We start from the raw sequence: 20317 nt of genomic DNA, 5'->3' as shown, positions 1-20317 counted from the left end.
AGGAAGTGACGTTTTACCACAGCTTGGTGACAATGAATTTCTATCAGGCTCTAATTATTGCTTCTGTTTTGTATTTTTATTGTTCTTTGATACTTTGTTATTTATTCTTTGCCATTCTTCTCTTCTGCAGAGCTCCCCCTGGACAGCGTATAGATAATGAGCAAGGCACTGCACTTGAATGTGTAGTTGTTCAAAGGTTAGCCTGACACTTTAGCATTAAAACTTTATCCACTATAACCTTCTTTTTAATCTTTCAGTCCAGACACTGTCTGTGTCTGTGCTTTCTTATAACAATGTGAAGTCTAGACTCTAATGTGCTAAAAGCTACCTTTGTCTGCATAGCACTGAGGCTGATGTCAATACTCCTCAATCCCCCAGCGTGGACCGCAACTTGAGCACAGAGAGAATTCAGCTAACTAAAAAGTGAGAATGAGAATTGGGTTTTGTTTTTTTTTGTTATTGTGCCTAGAGCCTATTTTGTTCTTGAGGTTTATGTCAAGTAAATGCTGTTTTTTCTTGTGGCATCCTTATCTATTATTTGTTTTGCAGTGGAGACATCAGTACCCACAATGTTAGCAGAATCTCTCATCACCGCTCTATGAACAGGTACACTTTTGTCTCTGGTTGGGTGCAAGTTTCTATCATATTTTTATGTTTCCCTTCAGTGTGTACTATTACATAACCCCTATCTCCTTCAGGAACTTCAAGAAAGAACCAGGAGGGGTGAATAGCGACAAAGGACAAAACATTAGGTAAGTCTGTGATGATTTAAATCAAAGCAGAACACATTTTTGTTTCTTGTTTTAGATCTTAAGAGATTGTAATAGCTTCGGTTCAGGCTGTTTGCATGTTATGATGATCAAAGGTGTTAGTAACATACAAAAATAATAACCAGCATACATTTAAACTGCATGCCATCATGCGTTTATAAAACGATGTAACCAACGGCAATAAAGATGAAAAAACAGACAGTTTTGCAACATTTATGCGTACACATGCACCACTTTATAGAGAATTGAGTAGCTTACCCTGAGGGTTTATCACGCCCATTTGATAATGGCTGTGAATGCTTCTTCATCTTCAGCGAACTGGACACTGGAGGTGCTGCTGGTAATCGTGCAGAACATGATGAGACTGAAGGACAACCACTGCTAACCAGTAAACGGTGAGACTTGCTTGCTTGCGCTGCCACTGAGCTCTCACATAGTAACTATGACTGAGAAGAAATCTGTGTGATTTTCCAATTTCCAGTCTCCTTCATACCTTGTTTAATTTGGCCTATTGCTGCTATATGTTCCACTGTCGGGACTAACTTTACTAACAGGTCTCTGCCTACACATCCCAAATGTCAAAAGGCCAGACTGAACATCAGAGCTTGTCTGACACCCACTCAGAAAGTGAGCTGTGCTGTAACTGGGAAGAGGTTCACGTCTTTATTCCTTCTCTTTCTGTCTCCAACACTTCCAGTTTTGACATGACAGGTGAAGCCGGACCATTGGCGAACAAGGCTGGCTTTGACCGAGACGGAGTCAGCAGGTGCTCAGCTGTACCGGTGAGGAGGAAGATTCCTTTGTACTTTTTCTTTATTATATCCTCTCTTTGTTTTGTTGTTCTTAAGAGATGTTTTTTTTCTTTTCTTTTTTTGTTGCAGAACACTGACGTGGAGTCACAAGAAATACAAGAAGTAGGAACAGGAAGTAACCAATAGCAACAACAACAATATAATAATAATGATGATAAGAATAGTAATAATAATAATAATAATAATGCATATATTATTTTAATAATAATTATTATAAGACATTGTCACACTATATGTATGTTTGCTTGCATTACCTTTGGGATCAAGTCCAGCATTTTGTTTAAATGATTACTGTCAACCTACAATATTTTTTGCAAAGTACAAACTTGCAATATATTTTTAGCTGAATATTAGTTAAAAATAACTAATATAAATAAATTAAAAATTATATATATATATATATATATATATATATATATATATATATATATATATATATATATATATATATATATATATATATATATATATGATCTCACTGTGTTATGTGATTACATCACATCTAAAAGTATTTAATGTGCATATCTTTTTTCATTTGCATAAACAAATTTAGGCAATAATTCAACACAGCCGATCAGATAATATTCATTAGGGTCGTTCTTTTCTGACGAGCAATAATTATTTGCCAGATAATTGCAGTAACTGGCACAAACTGGTAAAAGTAAAGTAACAATTACATTATGGCTTGATGAATAAAATAGAAGGCAGTAGATTAATTTAAAATACTGCACAGTGGGAGATTTCTTACTTGTTATTTTAACAGCTTGACTTGACCAAAGGATGGGTGGACCAAGATGCTAGAAAACATACCACATATACAACAGTGGCACAACACTATGTTAACATTATCTATATAATAAATAAGTAATAACATGATATATAATGGTATAATACAAGTATACTGTTAAAGTGCATATAATTATGTATAACCCCACCAAAAATTAAATGATATTATATTATAAATGATTATAATTAGTGGCTTTATTATGATAATTATCATAATGCATAGCCTGCGCTGTGTCTTTCTCTCTATATATATTCTTTTTTTGAGTTTATATTAGTTAGCTTTCCTTTCCTCTACTATCATTGCATGCATCTATTCCCAAATTCTGAATAATAGCTTATTTTGCATTAGTTAATTCCCTGCACATTTTAATCAGAAATTATAAGTTTCTTCCCTTTTTTGGAAAAACTATTGTCATTTTTGCATAGGTTAGTTTAAGTGTGATAATTGCCTTAACATTCATGTAAAAAAAATTTTTTTCTTGTCCTTCAAGTTTGAAATAAATTCTAACTTGGATTTGACTGTTTCATTGAGTGTTTTTTCCTGGTTTCCTATTCAAAGCAACACTTTTCAGCATTAAACCACAAGGGGGCAGTAAATAGTCACAAGTCCTGTGCCACTGGGGTAACGGTAGCAATTTACAAGTTATATTACTTTTGTTGAGTAATGGCAACACAGTTAATGCTTGTGTATTTCAGATTGCTCTAACTTCCATCACCATCAAAATATATTTAGACATATGACCTTTCTATGATCCGTAACTGTGGGTGGAGCTAAACATGCTCTTCAATAGATCAAGCCTCCGTCACAGTGCTGTGGCAGTGCAGTCATTGTGGGTTTTTTGGACTGAACACTGTTTTCTAACATAGTGCTCTGATTTGTAATGAACCACTACTGGGATATTAAACGCGCTGCACTTCACTTGATAATTTAAGTGTTATATACTGTATGTTACAGCACTTAAACAACTGGTTGCCCCTGTGGCTTGATGTATGGTAGTAATTACACTAACGCATGAACACAGAGCAGTTCAGACTGAACTTAATACATCTCTTTTCTCTATCTCCCGGGATCTGCTGACAGCTGCTGTGAGTCTTGTTTTGTCAATATCGGACTCTATTTTAAGCTTCTCTAAATGTGCAATGACCTTGAAAAAGCCTCTTTTTACCTTTCAGACAGACTGAGTGCCAGGAAGTGAATGTGGCTAGGGTTAGAGGCTTTGTTGCTCGTGTTTGATATGTTAGTGTGTGAAAGTGTTACTGTAGCAACAGTGAAAAGAGGGTGATTGAATGGTCAAGGCTTTAGAGCGTCCCCCTCTCAGGGAGTTTCACTGAAAGGACAGGAGCGAGGTAGGGGCTGGGCAGATGGGTGGACTGGTTGGGGGTGGGTCATCATACATGTACGACATACCTTTTTTTCTTACATCATACTGTAACGGCCAAGGTAAAGTTGCAGATATGTTATAATTATGGATGGATGCACATAATCATTCGATATTACTCACCAATGGGTCTTCACTGTGAAAAGGATTATGACCAGTCAGGAAACAAAGCTCAGTAGGAGCTGAACACTGATCACACATTGGGGATAAGTGGGCTTAAGAGAAGCTGCAGTAAATGGGCTGCAATAACCCAGACACTTAAGTGTGTCATACCTGACAGATGTAGCTGATCACAATGTGTAGTTGGCTCTGGAGTGTGCTAAAGGCTGTCTAATGTTGTGTGCTGCTGTGGCTTACTTGACTGCTGCCAGCAAACGGTGTTGCGTTCAAAAGTCAGTAATCTATACTCACACTGCAGTTATTAAATGATTACATCAGGGATCACACCACACTGTATGATTAATTAACCTTGACTGATGCTTTGTAAAGCCGGCTCTAGCAGAGCAAGTATGCCCACTGGTCTGCATGTACATACACATACGTATGAAATGAAATTACCACTGGAGTCTGGTAATACTCACTCGGGGTTACTGTAGTGCAACAAAGCCTTGCTCTCTGCAGACAAATATAGGATCAGTCCTCAGGACCTTTATTAGCAGCTGTCCAAACACCAGGAGTCGGAGTTTTGCCTCTTAAACTGACAGCTTGCTTCTTTCTGCATGTCTTTGATCATTCACAAATATGCTTTGGACACAGCAGCATTTGACAAAATCATCATGCCAGCCACCAGGTCAAATGGTGTGCACATACTGTGTGGTTCAAAGGGGAGCTGACTCAGGAAGGGGCTGACTCAGGAAGGGGCTGGGTTGCCTGGCTTCAATCCCCTGCTTCCTCTGGTTCTCAAATGAACAGCACAATATTGTTGCAACCTGCAAGATAGCCCATGAATAAAACATAGCCACTGTATTAGTGCTTAAAGACATCTTTTCATTTTCAGTTTGAACCATATATTGAAGTTTATATGCATATAGAAAAGCGGAAGATTAATAACAATTTCTCTGTGCTGGTTACCTCTTTTAGCACGCTGGAACATACACAAGTACAGAAGCAATTATGCTGTGCATCAGTGCACAACCACATACACACAAGTGTGCACCACAGTACAGCTCCTTCAAGACATTCCCCAAGAAACCTTCAAGCATGAACAGTGTATATTTTAAATAGTTTTTTTATTAATATGTGCTGATACAAGGTCGCTTTGACCTGCAATGATGGAAACACTCACAGAAAATCATCCCCTTTGGCCCAAACAGCTATCAAAGCAATGAGTGTGAGAAAACAAAAATCAAATAAGACAAATGAACATGATTCCTAAAAGAAAACCAAAGTGTTATATTTACCTCAGTTTACAAATGTCTCAGCAGTACATATTAAATTATCCATTTCATAGAAAAATCACAGAAAGCTCTAGATATGGTGCTATATGTAGAACCCCACATGGTACAATGTCAGTGCTCACGCTGCCATATAGCTTGCTATGTAATAACCACTAGCACCCAATGATTTACCTCCTTAATGTTAAGCATTTCAGGTATGTGTAATACTGACCAAGTTCCATTGTACTGAGCTAATTAATACAGCTCTCAGATGATCATCAGGATATCCCATCCATAACCACTGAAGCCAGATATTATACATCTGGTGACAGACACCACATGGGGCTGAATTTTTTGGCCTGTCCCATGGATGATCATGGATTGAGATTACTACAGCCATGAACAGGTGCATGTAGGAACTGTTCAACTCCCCCCAAACCTCAAGCAAGAAAGAAAAAGACAGATTCAGCCTGCTCCAGCTGTGTCAATTGTTTTATTCTTGAACCTTGTAATGTCAACATGTTTAATCGTTTGGAGAAACCCTTGTTGTCCAGGAGCCCCGGGTGTTGCTGGTACCACGCTGTGTATTAAAGATCAGAACTTTCCTGAAATGCTGGCACAGCTCCACAGACACATACTCAACACAAAAGTTAAAGAGCAAAAGTTCATTATTGTGTTCATCCAGTACCTCTAAAGAGTCTTAGTAACTACTTTAAAGGAGTCATGTGGAGAAGAAGAAATCAATAACAAAATAGTACTACCATATGATTTGTTTATATTTGCTCTTTAAAAATCTCTTTAGGAAAATCATGGTGCATTTGCAGGCACTGTAAAAATCGTGCTTTAATTGGCTGATGCGGCAGTGGTCTCATTTTCACATTTTTTTTTGTTAAAGGAAGCATCCGTTAGCTCAAACAATCCCATCATCTTTCTTTCCATCACAGGCAGATTTGTTTTATGAATGAACTTGAGATCTGACATGCCAGCTTGATCAATTTAAACCATAAAGTAATAACTTCTGGTCTGCAAACCACCGTCAGAAAGCAATCTGAAACAAAGTAGCACATCCATCTCCTTATCTCCAGATACGCTCCTGCACAGCCTCACTGCAAACCCCTCTCACCAGCCGTCCCTCCCTCTCTCACCGCCTATGGCTATATATTTGTGACATCTGTGACATCTCTGCTGATGCTGTCCCTCCTCAGTCCTCCTCACGGGCCAGTCTTTGCAGACATAATGACCCTCTGCTCCTCTGGCGCTGTTGAATTCACACACCGCTGTCCTGCCGCTTCTGTACCGCCCTCCTGGTGTGATATGGTCCACACAAAAATGTCTGCGTGTGAATGGGTCAACTGTGAGTGAACAGACTGAAGTCCTGCTGGGACCGCTGTCTAATGATAGACTGAACAATGGCACAAGCTGCAGGGGTGAAACAGCACTGTGTCAAAGGTTTAAACAACTTCCCACATAACCACTAAAGCTCACACGTCAGGCCTGCCACTGGCTTGGAAGGTTTGCAAATCTAGACAGAAAACAAGAGAATGGAGGTGAGCGAGAGTGAGTTCACAACAATAAATTAGTACCCACTGTGTTATTATTGTAATCAGAGGTTTGAAGGGCTTTGAATGGTGAAGAAACTCCCATCGTGAGAGCCTCCATCCGACAGCGTGGGCCGCGAACCTTCTCCTGTATAATCACCATCATTTACAGCAGTGCAGCCCTCCACTGTTTATTGAGATATTAATCTGGGATAAACAAAGCTTTTGACAAAACAAATTAACACTCTCAAAGAAGTGCTGCACTAATGGAGTCCACTGAGATTGATATTAAAATGTGGATGAGTTTTGGGGGGAGGACCCTGGGTAGTGCTGGAAAAAAAAAAGAAAAAAGAGAGAGAAGCAGGCCCAAGGTGACGCACATTCCTCTTCGCAAAGGGAGTGTCTGTCTAAACAGCGTTTCCCCCTGGGGCGAGTCCCAGCTGAACACTGGAGATCAGCATCAGCAAGTTATATCAAATACAATGAGAGCAGGATAATGATGATGGTGTTGAGAACAAAGAGGATACGGATAATGATGGCCATCTTGAGATTCCCATTAACACTTCCACCCTGGAGTGAATTGTTTTATCTTCAGTCTTGCTTGTTAAAATACATTCAAGTTGTCCTCAGTTGACCAGTGAGTGCTACTATGATACCGAGCCCCCACCGCTAATTCAGCCACAAGTCCCGCGCCGCAGCAGAGCCCAACACATGTCCATATTGTCTCTTCATTTGTAAACCGACAGCTCTGAAGCTACAAATCCAAGTGACGCATGTATCATCAGACCAGTATTGCACATGTTTCCCCTATGGCTCAAGTGATGATACCGCAACCTTTTCCTTTGAGCCTCATCACGATCTGTGTCCCATACAATGTTACTTACACAAATGATCAGAATAGCAAGGAAAAACGGCGGCAAATCCGTGTAATCCCCTTCCCTTATCTGTCTTTAACCCCTCTCTCGCTCGCTTTCAGCCCCAGGAGCCTTAGCTAAAAAGCTGTCCTTTGGGTTCTCTTAGAAGTGGGACACTCAGGCCCTAGCCAAATGTCACACTGCAGTGGATGCATCTATTTTCTGCTCACGTCGTATCCACACATCACACTCTTTTGTAGCTGCAGGTTTGGGGGGCAATAGTTAAAGAGTGCCATGAATAAATCAATGTAAATAAATATTCCATAGATATATAATCTGATAAATAAACCATAACAAATACTTTTAAATAAAGGGTAAAGGAAAGGAAACTCTTCCTTTTAAAAGGTCAAATAGATTTCAGCCAGATGAAAGGAGTCTCACAAGTGGCTCTCCCTAGACAGCTCATTTTGCTTGCATAAGGTGGCATATTGGAAACGTGTTCCTCGCGATCGGTCAACCCTGCTTGTCATTTTCATGCTATAGTGTTACCTCTTGTCTCTCGAGGCAGTCTGAATTTTCCTGTCCTCCTTGTAGCGCAGCGGTAAGAGCAACTTCCATTTGAGGCAGAAAAGTAATGGCAGCTCTCTGAGATGAGTATCCCTCCTTCTCTGATGTGCATTCAAGTCAAGTCACAAAAATAGCCTTTCAAATGTGTACGCACACACACATACGCACGCGCTCACAAACCAGACACTTATCAGACACACCCAGGCTCCCGGATACATTCGCACTTACACACATGCACACAGGAAAATAAGGAGTTGTCACATTAGGTTATGGAGTAATGCTGAAACTATCTTTAAGAAACAGCAAAATGCAATATTCTCTGAATGCAAATCATTATCATACATGCTAAAACCCCATGTTGTTAAAAGTACGTAATCTGGTTATATCTTCCAAATAATACAAGAACAAACCAAATCACTTTATGGATGCTGTCGTTCACCCACAATGCTTTATCGTGCTTTGTGAGGCACAGAATGACATTTGACAACATCTATCTCGCTTGCCCCGCACCTCCCACTCCCGCTGCCTTTGCCAATTCCACCCAGGGAATGTCAAAGGTCAAGCATTAACAACATGTAATGGATTATATCACATAAAAATTGTGCCAGGATTTTTTTTGTTGTTCCATTTTTCATTTGTATAAATAAAACCTATTACACATCTTAATCTCTCTCTCTCTACCACTGCCTTTTGATCACTAGGGAATTTTAGTGAAACACTACTGGAACGGCGAGAGAGTGAGAGATCAAGCAATGGGGGAGAGAGATAGAGTGTATCATTCAGGTCACAAACTCCAAAACATTTTATTATTTTTTTCTTTTGTCAGTTTGTTGCAGTACAAGAAGTCATTTCTCATAGTATTTATTACTTTTTGTTGCTTTTGATCATCTGGTGTCTCTATTTACATAGTAGGAATAAAGTAGATTCATGTGTTGTTCCTATGTACACGGTCATACCAATTGGTCGGCCGGTGCGATTGTGACATTTACAGTCTTGCTTGTCACAGCACCGCACAGGGATCGAGTCCACTTCAACTGGCTAGGCTCTAACAGCAAAGTACAAGGGGAGGGGGGCAATACCAATCTGCACTCGCAGCCCCTCGAGGATGTAGACCAACAAATTGAATACTCTGTTCAAAACAACAGCAAGACAGTCATTTAACTTTTCAAAATGCCTAAAGCAAACGACCAAAGAGAACAGTGGAGAGGATTGGCCAGTCTTAAGGGTGCAGGGTCTCCTGTTCTGGAGGGGTGGTGCAGTGCCTCCTCAGTCTCTGTCTTTACCTCCACTCCGCCGCTGTACAGAGCTGTCTATTCACAGCACGCAAAAATGAAGGCAGTTACCCTAAATCAGCTCCCCCTGCCTGCTTGGAACAAAAGCTCTTGCTCCCTTTTACTTAGACGGGGTACTTTTTTTAACTTTTGATGTTCAGTAATGAGCACTTGTAGATGGGTGAAAGTATATATGTGTGCGTGAGTTTGCCTTGTGAATGTTCTAGTTTCTGTTCTGGCTCAATAAAAGATATTTTTGGCAACAATGAAGAGCTTTCTGTGTGACATATTTTAGATTATAATAGTGTACTATATTCCCTGTCTCCACAGCTAACTACTCCTATCAAATGATGACTTGAAAAAGACCTATGGATGGTAAGAAAGGGAAATGAGATAAAATATAAAATGATATCGCCATCTCCGGAGGCAGGCTCGAAGAGAAATTACATTAAAAAAAAAAAAGCTTTAACAAAGTTTCTAAAGTTTTGAAAAATCCAAAAGGTAAAGGGGGTGGGTTGGTACATTCAGAGTGCTGGACTTGGCCTTAGGGTACCAGAAGAACTGGGGACGACTGGGGTTAGACAGAGCCGATGAACACTCTGTGGAAAAACACCCATCCCTCATCTCCATAAGACTGGGGAGGGTTGAAGATAAAGCCTGCATCTGCAGAGTCAGCCATGTATCCCCCAGAAAGTCAATTTGTTTGCTCATATGTTAGTTAAATAAAAGTCAAGACAAAGAAAGGCAACCAAACAAGCAGAAAGTGGAGAGACCCGAGAGAGAGATGGGCTAGGAGGAGGCTCTGGCCATCACATTAGTCCCCAACTTCCTCTTTAACCTCCAGTCACAGGCTGGTGACCAGCTGCATCTGTCCATCACCCTCATTGTGGACAGGCTCTTGGGCCTGGTGTCCCTCCCCACTTGGTCTCCGGGGTGGGGCTTGGTAGAAGGTCTGCATTGGGGCCCCACGAGAGCCCAGGGCAGGCCTCCCGGAGCTGTAGTACAGCTCCTCCGGGGGCTGAGCTGAGCGGGGCACCACCTCCAGGGGCTCAGGACTGCTGTCAGGGTAGGGTGAGTCTCGCAGGTTGGTGATGCTGGTGTACAGGGAGTCATGGGCAGGAGAATCAGGCGCTCTGTTGCCTCCCTGCCCACCAGCACTTTGGCCACTGTGGCCCAGGCTCTCTGTGAGATCGGCCGTGTAGCTCTCCGACTCCTCTGGATCGCTCTGGTAAAGGACTGACTGGGCACGCTGTAACAGCAGGGGCTCCTCCAGAGCTTTATACAGCAGCTCTACATCCTGTGGCGTACGCTGCCGCCCCTCTCTCAGAAAGTCCTCCTCTTCGTCCATACTCGCAGATTGGTCCGGCCCAGCTGCTGTTCCCCGACCAACTCCACCGTGAGGATGTCCTCTGGCCAGGCTGCCATACACTCTGTCTCCTACTTCACCTCCACCTCCTCCACTTCCTCCTCCAACACCACCTCTCAAGTTGTTGTGCACAAGTTCGGAGATGATCATTTTCTCGAAGGCCGCAGCATCAGAGAGGTTTCTTCTGACGCCTCCGCCTCCCAGAGCTTCTGAGCTGCGGGGATTAAAGATGGGTGGGGGAGTTTCTCCACTCCCACCACTTAAGAAGTCACAGCTGCCCCCACCTCCACCTGCTGGGCCACCACGCAGGGAGTAACTGTTGTTGAAGTTACCGTTCAAGGGCAGGGTTTCCATTCCACACGGGTCACGGGGCTTAGATAATGTAGTCTCTGGATCCAAACAAAAGGACAAAGGGTTTTCGTATTATTATTATTATTACCATTGTTATTTTGTTTCATTGCGAATCAAATTCTAGTGAGGCAAGAAAACAGTTCATTATACTTACTTGGGTCACGAAAGGTTCCTGTGCATTGCAGAGAAAGTCATGCGGGGTGAATAAAATAAAAGGCAGTATTAAGCAACTGTTTTTCAAACATTTCTAAAAGGGAAACATAGGTGGCAGAAAAAAGCATCCTTGTTACTCCATCCCTTCCCCCTCTCTCTGTCTCTCCCGCTCTCAACACCAACCAACTCTTGCCAAACACCCAAACACATCCGCGGTCACATTACCTCTGATTTATGCAGACTTAGTCCCGTTTTTTTGACACCTTCCTCCAACATTTACCGTACATCTAAGTTCAAGAAAAATATTCTGGATATTTATTTAGTATTGTCAGTGATACCTGGATACATACATAATTCATACAAAAGCTTGTACAGTAGCAGTAATGTTTATTTTATGAACTTCTTTCCACACACCAAAGAAATGGTGCTTTTTTTTCTCTCCCGCCCCCCTCATACCAAATCACTATCTCAGCAAAGCAAAAGTCACACAAAAAAGTGAGAAGCGTGTTCATTTTTAAAATTTAATGTGTAGTACGACTTTAATCAACGTTCTTCTTCGATGGTGGTGTGGGTAATTAGACATTCTAATGAAGTGCTCTCCCTCTCCTCTACCACTCTCTTCTAAAAATGACTTGGCTGCCAGGCCTGTGGCCATCAGCCTTGACGTATTGTGCAGAGAGGCTTTAAAATATTTAAAAGAAACGCCGCCTTAAATTTCAGTCCTCAGACACTTAGGCTGATACTCTGCGGGTGCGCAGGAAACAGCTACACACAGTAATACTTCTCAGTTACCAAGTGAATATTGGTACTATAGTGGAGCAATTAACAAGACATGTCTTATTCTGCAGCTACTGGCATTCAAAGAGCCGGGCTAGAACACCGCAATGCAATAACACAGCTATTAGGCTGAGTCCCACTCTGAAACAGAAGCAAGGACATAAATACACACATACCTGAACAACCTACATCCAGATGGACTGTTCATTTTCACAAAGCTGTCTGTTCGCCTTCAGCAGCCAGCATGCTTTAAGCCGACTTTTTCTGACTGGAAAGCGAAAACCATCCTAAAGATTTTGGCAGTCACAGCTGTAGCTAAACTTCTAATCAATTTGTGGCTGTTCTCATGAAGATTCAAGATCTGACCAGATGGCTGGTTAGGCTGTAGGCACTGTTTGGCTCTGTTCTGCTCAGCCTAGTGAATCTGTCTGACAGCTACATAGTCTGGATAAAAAAAAACAAAAAATACAGAGACACACGCACATGCATGCACACAATGGATGTATACACCATGCCAAACTGCTGACAGAGTAACAGACAGAAGGACAGCAAGCTGAGCACATACTCTACGCGCACACATACAGCAACAAAACTGCACACACAGAGTGAAGTGTTCACGAGGAGCTAACCAGTAGAGTTGAAGACACCAGGTGAGGGTGGGGTGAAGCTTTCAGCCAGCAGAGTGTTGTAAGGAGAGGTACCAGAGTGAGTCTGTAACACTGGGTTTGTCAGAAGGTGGTTCCCCATGGTTGCTGCAAGACACAAACATTTAAAGTACAAACATCATCATAAAAATAATCATAAATTTGCCCCAAAGGCATGCAAAGTAAGCACAGAAACATGGCACACAATAAGTGTGACATTCTGAAATGCACATTTCCAGACTCTAATAACATCTGGAATCACCAAAATATTTACTGTTTATTCAGATGGGGCTATTTTTGTTATGCCAGTGCTTTATGGAGTAATGCATTTCACAGTGTTCTCCACCGTGTTCATGCCTGCTGATTGTAACCTTTGAGTAAAAATACAATTGCAGGGGAAAGGTACTGTTTAGAGCGTTGCTATTCGCTTTTTCCATCTGACAATGCAGTCAGATGGGAGAGACTAGTAATGCATGCCATTATGTAGTCTAAGGGTGCAGCCATTGAAACAGTTAATTTCACACTGAAACGTGAATGCCACTACAAGACAAATATAATTCAAAGAAATGGCACACTGAGAATGTTGTATAAAGCCCATGTATGGCTCGGGCCTGAGGCAACTCGAACAGAAATGCCATGAAATTAAAAATAGGACAGCATGACGGAGAGTCGTCCAAGGCAAAGTGCAACCTTCAGGTCTCCTGCAACCCGTTCATCACACAGAAAGGGAACAGGGAATTCTAGAAAAGTAAAATATGCACTCACACACAGCTATTTATTTGTCATTTCCACTCCTCTTACACTTCCTCTGTCCATCTTTCTGGCGTGCCACACAAACCCCTCTCTCTTCATTCCCTGGCTTGCTTTGCTGCGTTCAACCACATTTTCTCAGCTCCTTGTGCCAGTTTTTTTTTTGTCCAAACACCACCAAATTAGTTGGGATTAGCTGTCTGTGTGCACCACACAGGAATATCCTGTAGAAAATTAAAGAAAGCCGCTTTAAGTGTGGAGGAAAAGTAGGGCAAGGCAAATCATCGGAGGCTCTATGTGTGTATGCGCATATACTGTAGGCCTTTTTTTTCCGGGACCGATTACTATTGTCAGGAAGAGATTGCGGTTCATAGAGAAGTGAAGTGGGGAAATCAAAGAGATCTGAGATGCCAGTGATAACAACACAGCATCTCTCCTCCAGATTCTGCCTTTTTAATTACTCCTCCATGATAGCGTCTTATTCTACATCTCTCTTTTCGTCTCCCGTGCTCCCTTTTGTCTTCCGCTTTCTGCCAAACTTTTCAGAGAAGTGAAGAAAATAAAGGCTTCACAGCAGAGTTGTTTGTCTCTGACAGAGTACCATAGAGTGATCCACATAGTGTGTGTCTCTTCCAGGCCTGGTGATTGCTCTGTCTTGAAGAAAAGACCCAGAAAGCGACCCACCAAACACACAAACACACACATCCACCTTTCATCCATCCAGCTCACTCGCAGCACACCTCACCTCTTCCTCACCCCCTGCCTTGCTCCTGTCACTCTCCTCAATTAGAATAATTACCCCCTGTTCGCTCACACGCTAATCAGTTCATTAAAAACAAAATGGATGAAATTAGCATAGAGAGTGACGGCTGATTTAGCGACTGCCTCTGTGTCATGATCAACACCCCACCCCCCTCCCCAAACCAATCTTGAACCTGAGCCAACCTTGATCGTCTCAGTGTCACTGATTGCTGCGGCAGTGACGCCACCAGTTGCTTAGGCTGAGACAATCAGTGACTCCATGCATGCTTCTGTTTTTTTTTTGTTTTTTTTTTACTTCTTCACGTCTTAAATATTTGATCTTGCCCTCTTCGTGTGCTGCTTGGAGTTCGGAGGGGACTGCATGCATCACTAATGTGTGTCTGGATGAAATCGATCTCATGGAATAGCTAAAAGAGTTGAAAACTGGGACAGAGATATCAAGATTTCTGTCTATTTCTTTTTTATTTTGTGGGAAATATATTTTTAAAAGGAGAATATAGCACAAATATACAAGATTTGGCAATGCAACACAAAAAGTGGGAGCACGTGTGTCTGAAAAAAAACATCACACAGCTGGTGATTTGTGATTTTGTCTAATTTACAAAGTAAAATGAGGAAAAAGAAAATTAAAAAAATGTCTCTTGGTTGTTGAGCGGCAATAATTGCCTGGGAACGTCTTCACAACCTTTTCTCGTGGCAAAGGAAAGTCAAAAAATCATTCTGGACGATAACTGTTGTAGTCAAGTGTCTTCGCCGCCTCTTTTTTCCTTTTAATTGATTACACATAAATCTGCTTAATTAGCTCAACTGAGAAATTCATGCAGGATCGTGAACTCACTTAGACGAACTTAACACATATTCACAAAATATAGCAGCTGAGCTTAATATACTGTAGGTCTGCAGCTGCTAAGTGCTTTTACTGACAAGCAGCTGCCACTGCACTGCAAACCATCACCAACCAGCCTTTAAACATTTTGTTATTCAGTTTAAACTGTTGCTGCCGGTGACTGCTCTTTGCCAGCTTGCCGGAAAGCTAAAAGGCAAATAGCATTAAAAGTTGATCTTAGCACATTAAGGACATGAACATGTACATATCATTTTATGTTCATATTTAACACCCAAGAATAACGGCTCTGTCCACGCTACTCCCATTCTCTATTTTCATTGTTAAATGCTGTAAATCTGTATGTGCGTTACGTGTGTCTGAGAATTTCAGCGAGTATGATTTAATGGAGGGAGAAATATAGAGAGGGAGGTCTCACCACGGTTGAGTGTCGGGGTGCTGTTGATATCTCCCGCCATGAAAGAAGATTCCGTCTGCTTCCGAACCGTGTCGTTCCACATCCTGCGGATCCGACTCTGGAAGAGGAAGCATGGTGCAGTGAGTGGCAGTAAACACACAAGTTAAATATAGAAACACGGCGGGTAGACTTTGTAACTCAGTGGGGCAGCTGTAATCAAAACTGTGGGGCTCGCTCTAATCTGCAAAGAACAATAGGCAAACACGCCAGACAAAGAGACTGAGGCGTCGAGTAAAGAGAAACACAGCTTTGTCATGTTATCGTGACGGAGGCTAACAAGCTTGAGATTTGTAAGACATGACTGTAGTAGCCGATGTAATTGTTGTTTGGAAGTGTTATTACAGTTTGAAAAAGCTTGTTTGCCGATTGTGAGCAATAATTGCCATTGTTTGTGTATGTGTCTGTGCAGCTGCGCATATGCCAGCATCTACAGTATTTTCCAATGACGTGCATGATGCCTGTGTCTATATATACACCATGTGGACTACAAAGGATATCTTTATAACTGAGTCATCAAGCCTCCCAAGCAAACGGCTTTCAGTAATGGTTAGAAAAACTGCCAACCATTTAAAAAATAAATAAAATAAAGATTCAATTTTCACAGTAGAAATAAGAGTAAGCCAACTGATTAGTGGGCATCATTTGCACGTCATAAATCATGTAACGCACTTTAAATGTGCTCCGTGTGTGCACTGATAAAAAAAAAAATTATTTAAATGTTGCTTTTGCACCTTTTGGCTTAGGCTGTGGGCTGACAAGTAAGTTAAATAATTAAATTCAAGAGCATTTAGTAATCAGTGAGTCACTGGTATTGATGAGCAATCAAATCCCAGCAGATACTCATTTTGTACTTCATAATCTTACATAAGAGACCTTTTAAACAGGGAGAAAATGTAGCTGCAGAGTGAGAAACCATGCCTAATTTTGAAAAGATTTGCTTTGTTTTTACTTTTTTTTTTTGTTTAAAAAAAAAAAAAACAGATAACATTTTTCATTTTGTTCCACTAAAACAGTCGTGTTGCTGCACAGGCTGTTTTTACTCATTATTTGCTCTTAGAAAAACACCATTTTAAAACTCAGCAGTGTTTTCCACTGATGATATGTTTGCGAGTGTTTATGTGTGGGTCTGTGCTGCCTGCACCTGTCTGTGGGCTGCTGCATGGCGAGCTTGGCTGCCACTGTAGTAGCGGTTGTTGGCACGGAGGCCCGAGTTCTTCAACGAACCGTGGGAGCTGTTGGTAGAGGTGCGGCTGCAGCAATAGGAGTGACGCAGACATTTACTGTACTCCTTATGGACCTGTAAAGAAAATAACACCACCGGCACAGTGGACAGGTTTGAGAGTCACTCATAAACACAAACACTTTCGTTTCTATAGGCTAAACTGAATGTGGAGCAACAGAGCCTTTTATCGCACAGCAACAGCAAAATGAAACAAAATCCAATATTTCTGAGCACGTCTACTGAATTTCAATTAGACTGGCACATCCATCCATTTGTTCATCTACACAACATTTCAGCTGCTTAGTCGTAATTAATTGAATTTATATAAAGTGCCTTTAAGATGTAGTTTGGAATTGTTACCTTCTTCTGCAGGGCACAGTGGAAGATAAAGATGAACATGCCCTGGAAGGCATTGAAGGTGCTGAAAAGGTAGGCCATGATGACTGTATTCTCGTTTATGAAGAGGAGGCCAAAGGCCCATGTCAAGCCAAGTAGAAAGAGCAGAGTGATGGCCCCTAGTGCCCAGGACCTGATCGAAGCGGAGAACGAGGTATTAACTAACACTGAGTTGATGCACAGATACACTAAGACAATTTGAAATGTCTTTTTTCTTCAAAAATAAAAATGTGAGAGTCTCACTGAGTAATTTGAACTCACTTAATATTATCCAAGCGGCTGGAGTCAGGTTTAAGTGCCGAAGAGTTGCGTATCATCTTGTGCAAAGTGATCATGAGGAAAATGAGGTTGAGCTAAGGAAAGACGATAGGAAGAAATAAATAATGTGCAGTGAGCACTCTAGTCCAAAATTACTGACTTCATATTGTTAATAACATTGCAAAATTGCATGCTGGTGAAATACTTCTGACTGCAGGATATCGAAATATGGAAGCTAATAATACTGCTTGACAGTAAAGCTAATACCATAATAACAAATGAAACAGGTCCAATGAAGCTCCAGATGAAGTAGTTATCCACTCGCAGCCAGCATCTGGAGTGGCACAGAGGAAACAAGTGAGTTATGCACAACTAAACCAACAAACAACTGTACACTCACACTGAGCTCATGCACATGAATGCACACACTATTTCTCTGTCTCAGCGGATTATCTTATGAAGGCTAATCATCAAGCTTTGGCTAAGTGTGTTCAGAGAACACAGTCTGTGGGGAGGTGCAAGAGCCCTTCACATGGCACTGCATATTACATTTCCATCTGGGGGAATAGCATAATCCTACTTCTCAATCTGCAGGTGCAAAAGGCCTGTATTCACACGTACGCTTTCTTGGTCCCATAGCTCCTGTAGTCTATGGCTGCAGAGATGCCCACCACAAGTGCGGGGAAGCAGTAGCCGCACAGATAGTAGTACTTTTTGCGTGAGTACTCGCTCTCAAAGACCTCCACCAGCATGAGATAGAGCTGCACACCCTCCAGACACATCCAGGAGAAGGCAGCCAAGAAGAAGAAATGCAGAAGGCCAGCAAAGATGGGACAGGCAATCTGAGTGTGGCAGCCATGGAGAAAGCAGAGAGAGGGAAAGGGGAAGAAGGAGGAGGAGAGAGAAAATATGAAGTTAGAGGAGGAGATACAGTTAAGATTAAGGTATATAACTGAGTGAAACCACAAGAGGATAGAACGGAGTTACTATCTGGAAGTAGTGCTGGACACTGACAAGGGAAAAATGAAAAGCTGCCCCTGGGTCACAGGCTCCGTGCATATTATTGAGTGGTAATTCATTACTCAGTGCAGTAAATGTTTTATAGAGTAGGATAATGACACAGTGCCTCGATTTCAGCTTCAAAGTCATTCAATAAAAAAAAGGTAAAAAGTCGCCTATGTTGTGCTTAATGCCATTTTCAAACCGGAATATGTAAAAAGTAACTAGATCTTGTGATTCAGTATCATTAAATGGGCACAAACACTAAGCTTTAAAGGGGGACATGTAACAGTAAACGCAAAGGTGGTAAAAAATATTTTATATCAAAGAAAACAAGTAAACCTCTATCCATAGAAAGTATCCGTTTGCTTTGCTACCGACTCACATGGTTTTCGGTCTTGTCGATGCCGATGAGGAAGAGCAGCTCTGCGATGAAGAGGTTGATGCAGAGATTCTTGTGGATGGTGTTGCGGTCAGTCTGGAGCCCCCGCAGGAAGCAGAAAGTGGAGATGCAGATGGCAAGACACACCAGGGAGATGACAATCCCCACCCAGGTGATCACAAAAAGGAACAGCTCGTGCATCTGTCCCTGGTGTTCAGGTTTGCACGGTGGCAAGAAACAAAGGTGTGTGGGGGGAGGGAGGGAGATCCAAGGGTTTAGGTTATAAAGCAGTATTGGGAAAAAGAGACAGCGGAGCAGAATTGGACAAATAAAGAGAGAGAAATTTAGAACAAAGAATAGTGGAATAGGAGATAAGCAGCAGAAACAATAGGGGGATGGATAAAACAGGGGGAGGGGAGAGAAAGAGCCAAATTGCCTTATTTAATATTTGCAAATATATGCAAGGAGCTAAAGTGTGAAGACAAGAGACAAGACGTCCTGAAAAAAATACATGACATTCAAATTCATGTGAATGTCAGTTAGAAGTAGAGGGACATGAATTTGTAAGCCTGTGCCTCCCTGAATGTCAGAGTGAAAGGAGGAAAAGAGAAAATTCAAAACAAAGAGCTTGTCAGCCTTGAGAGGGAACATTAATGTGCATGTGTGTGAGGGTGTGTGACTAAGAGTGAGCGAGCGCTAATGCTCACACGAGTGAACGTCTGCATAAATTACCAGGCTTGCAATTTAAGTGTGTGCCTGCCACGCCCTTGTTTACTTACGTCGGGCTCGTGGTGAGCCATGAGCACCGCGAAGTTGGTGAGGTGGCTGCAAGAGCAGGTGGTGTGTGTGTTGTTAGTGTCCAGTAGCCTGCAGCCCTGCGATGACCACTGGCCAGTCATTGAGCGCTCGGAGTAGTTCCAAAAAGAACAATTTGGAGTGTTGTAATTGTGCGACTGCAGAACAAAAAAGAGAGACGGATGAAGGAAAACATCAGTGGAGGTGCATCTTTCAGAATGACAAATGAGAAATTTGAATTTGCCTACCTTTAGATGTTTAAGCGTGAAAATCACTGGCTGAGTGAGAAACACTCTGCTGGACTCTTTGTTGATGGAGGCAGCAATCACGTGAGAGTTGACCACCAGGCGCTTCTTATCGTGGTTTGGTCCTTCCATTTCCATCTTCACAGTGGCGTTCTCAGTGGAAAGAAAGGATCCCAAATTTTTATACAGAATGAATACCACCTTGACTTGTCCTGCACATAAAAAAACAGACAAATTAATACCGGAAAATAAATAGAACAGTGAAAAGTAAAGTAAGTGTGGGGTGAAAGGTGTATGTTAAATGAAATGGGAAACACAAATGAAATTTTAAAAGGGGGGAGAGCAGAAAGCGAGGGAGGGGGAAACCAAATACAGAAAAAGGGCCATAATATGGAAAGGGCTGGAAGAATGGCAGCGACAGAGAGTGGGGAGTGACAGGGTGAGTGAAAGGGAGACAGAGAGAGTGAGTTAGTGAAGGTTAGAATGATGGTAAGGACCGTTTCATTTTGACTGGTGGAAGAGAGCGAGATTTAATGTGGAGGGCAATGGAACATTCATCCCTC

General features: G+C 41.9%; 2 protein-coding genes across 7 annotated transcripts in view; one reads left to right on the top strand and one right to left on the bottom strand.

Annotated features, from left to right (window-relative positions):
- Positions 1–2892, top strand: part of LOC308411130 (uncharacterized protein) — a 123732-nt gene extending 120840 nt beyond the window's left edge. For all 3 annotated transcript variants that reach the window (XM_080904896.1, XM_080904894.1, XM_080904895.1), the window contains 7 exons: positions 131–196; positions 343–423; positions 550–606; positions 699–752; positions 1085–1165; positions 1468–1552; positions 1652–2892. In XM_080904896.1, the coding sequence (XP_080761022.1) occupies positions 131–196; positions 343–423; positions 550–606; positions 699–752; positions 1085–1165; positions 1468–1552; positions 1652–1708 (481 nt within the window). In that variant the 3' untranslated portion in view covers positions 1709–2892. The remainder of the gene's footprint in view (positions 1–130; positions 197–342; positions 424–549; positions 607–698; positions 753–1084; positions 1166–1467; positions 1553–1651) is intronic.
- Positions 2893–4995: 2103 nt separating this feature from the next.
- Positions 4996–20317, bottom strand: part of adgrl1a (adhesion G protein-coupled receptor L1a) — a 155968-nt gene continuing 140646 nt past the window's right edge. For all 4 annotated transcript variants that reach the window (XM_080904858.1, XM_080904859.1, XM_080904860.1 and 1 more), the window contains 12 exons: positions 19758–19966; positions 19494–19667; positions 18718–18921; positions 17955–18175; positions 17601–17667; positions 17337–17428; positions 17040–17208; positions 16599–16754; positions 15419–15515; positions 12630–12752; positions 11225–11242; positions 4996–11108 (listed from right to left, as the gene is read on the bottom strand). In XM_080904858.1, the coding sequence (XP_080760984.1) occupies positions 10198–11108; positions 11225–11242; positions 12630–12752; positions 15419–15515; positions 16599–16754; positions 17040–17208; positions 17337–17428; positions 17601–17667; positions 17955–18175; positions 18718–18921; positions 19494–19667; positions 19758–19966 (2441 nt within the window). In that variant the 3' untranslated portion in view covers positions 4996–10197. The remainder of the gene's footprint in view (positions 11109–11224; positions 11243–12629; positions 12753–15418; positions 15516–16598; positions 16755–17039; positions 17209–17336; positions 17429–17600; positions 17668–17954; positions 18176–18717; positions 18922–19493; positions 19668–19757; positions 19967–20317) is intronic.

The sequence above is a fragment of the Rhamphochromis sp. 'chilingali' genome (assembly GCF_963969265.1).
Source record: "Rhamphochromis sp. 'chilingali' genome assembly, chromosome: 15".
Lineage (NCBI taxonomy): Eukaryota > Metazoa > Chordata > Actinopteri > Cichliformes > Cichlidae > Rhamphochromis > Rhamphochromis sp. 'chilingali'.
This window is presented reverse-complemented; position numbering and strand designations above follow the sequence as displayed.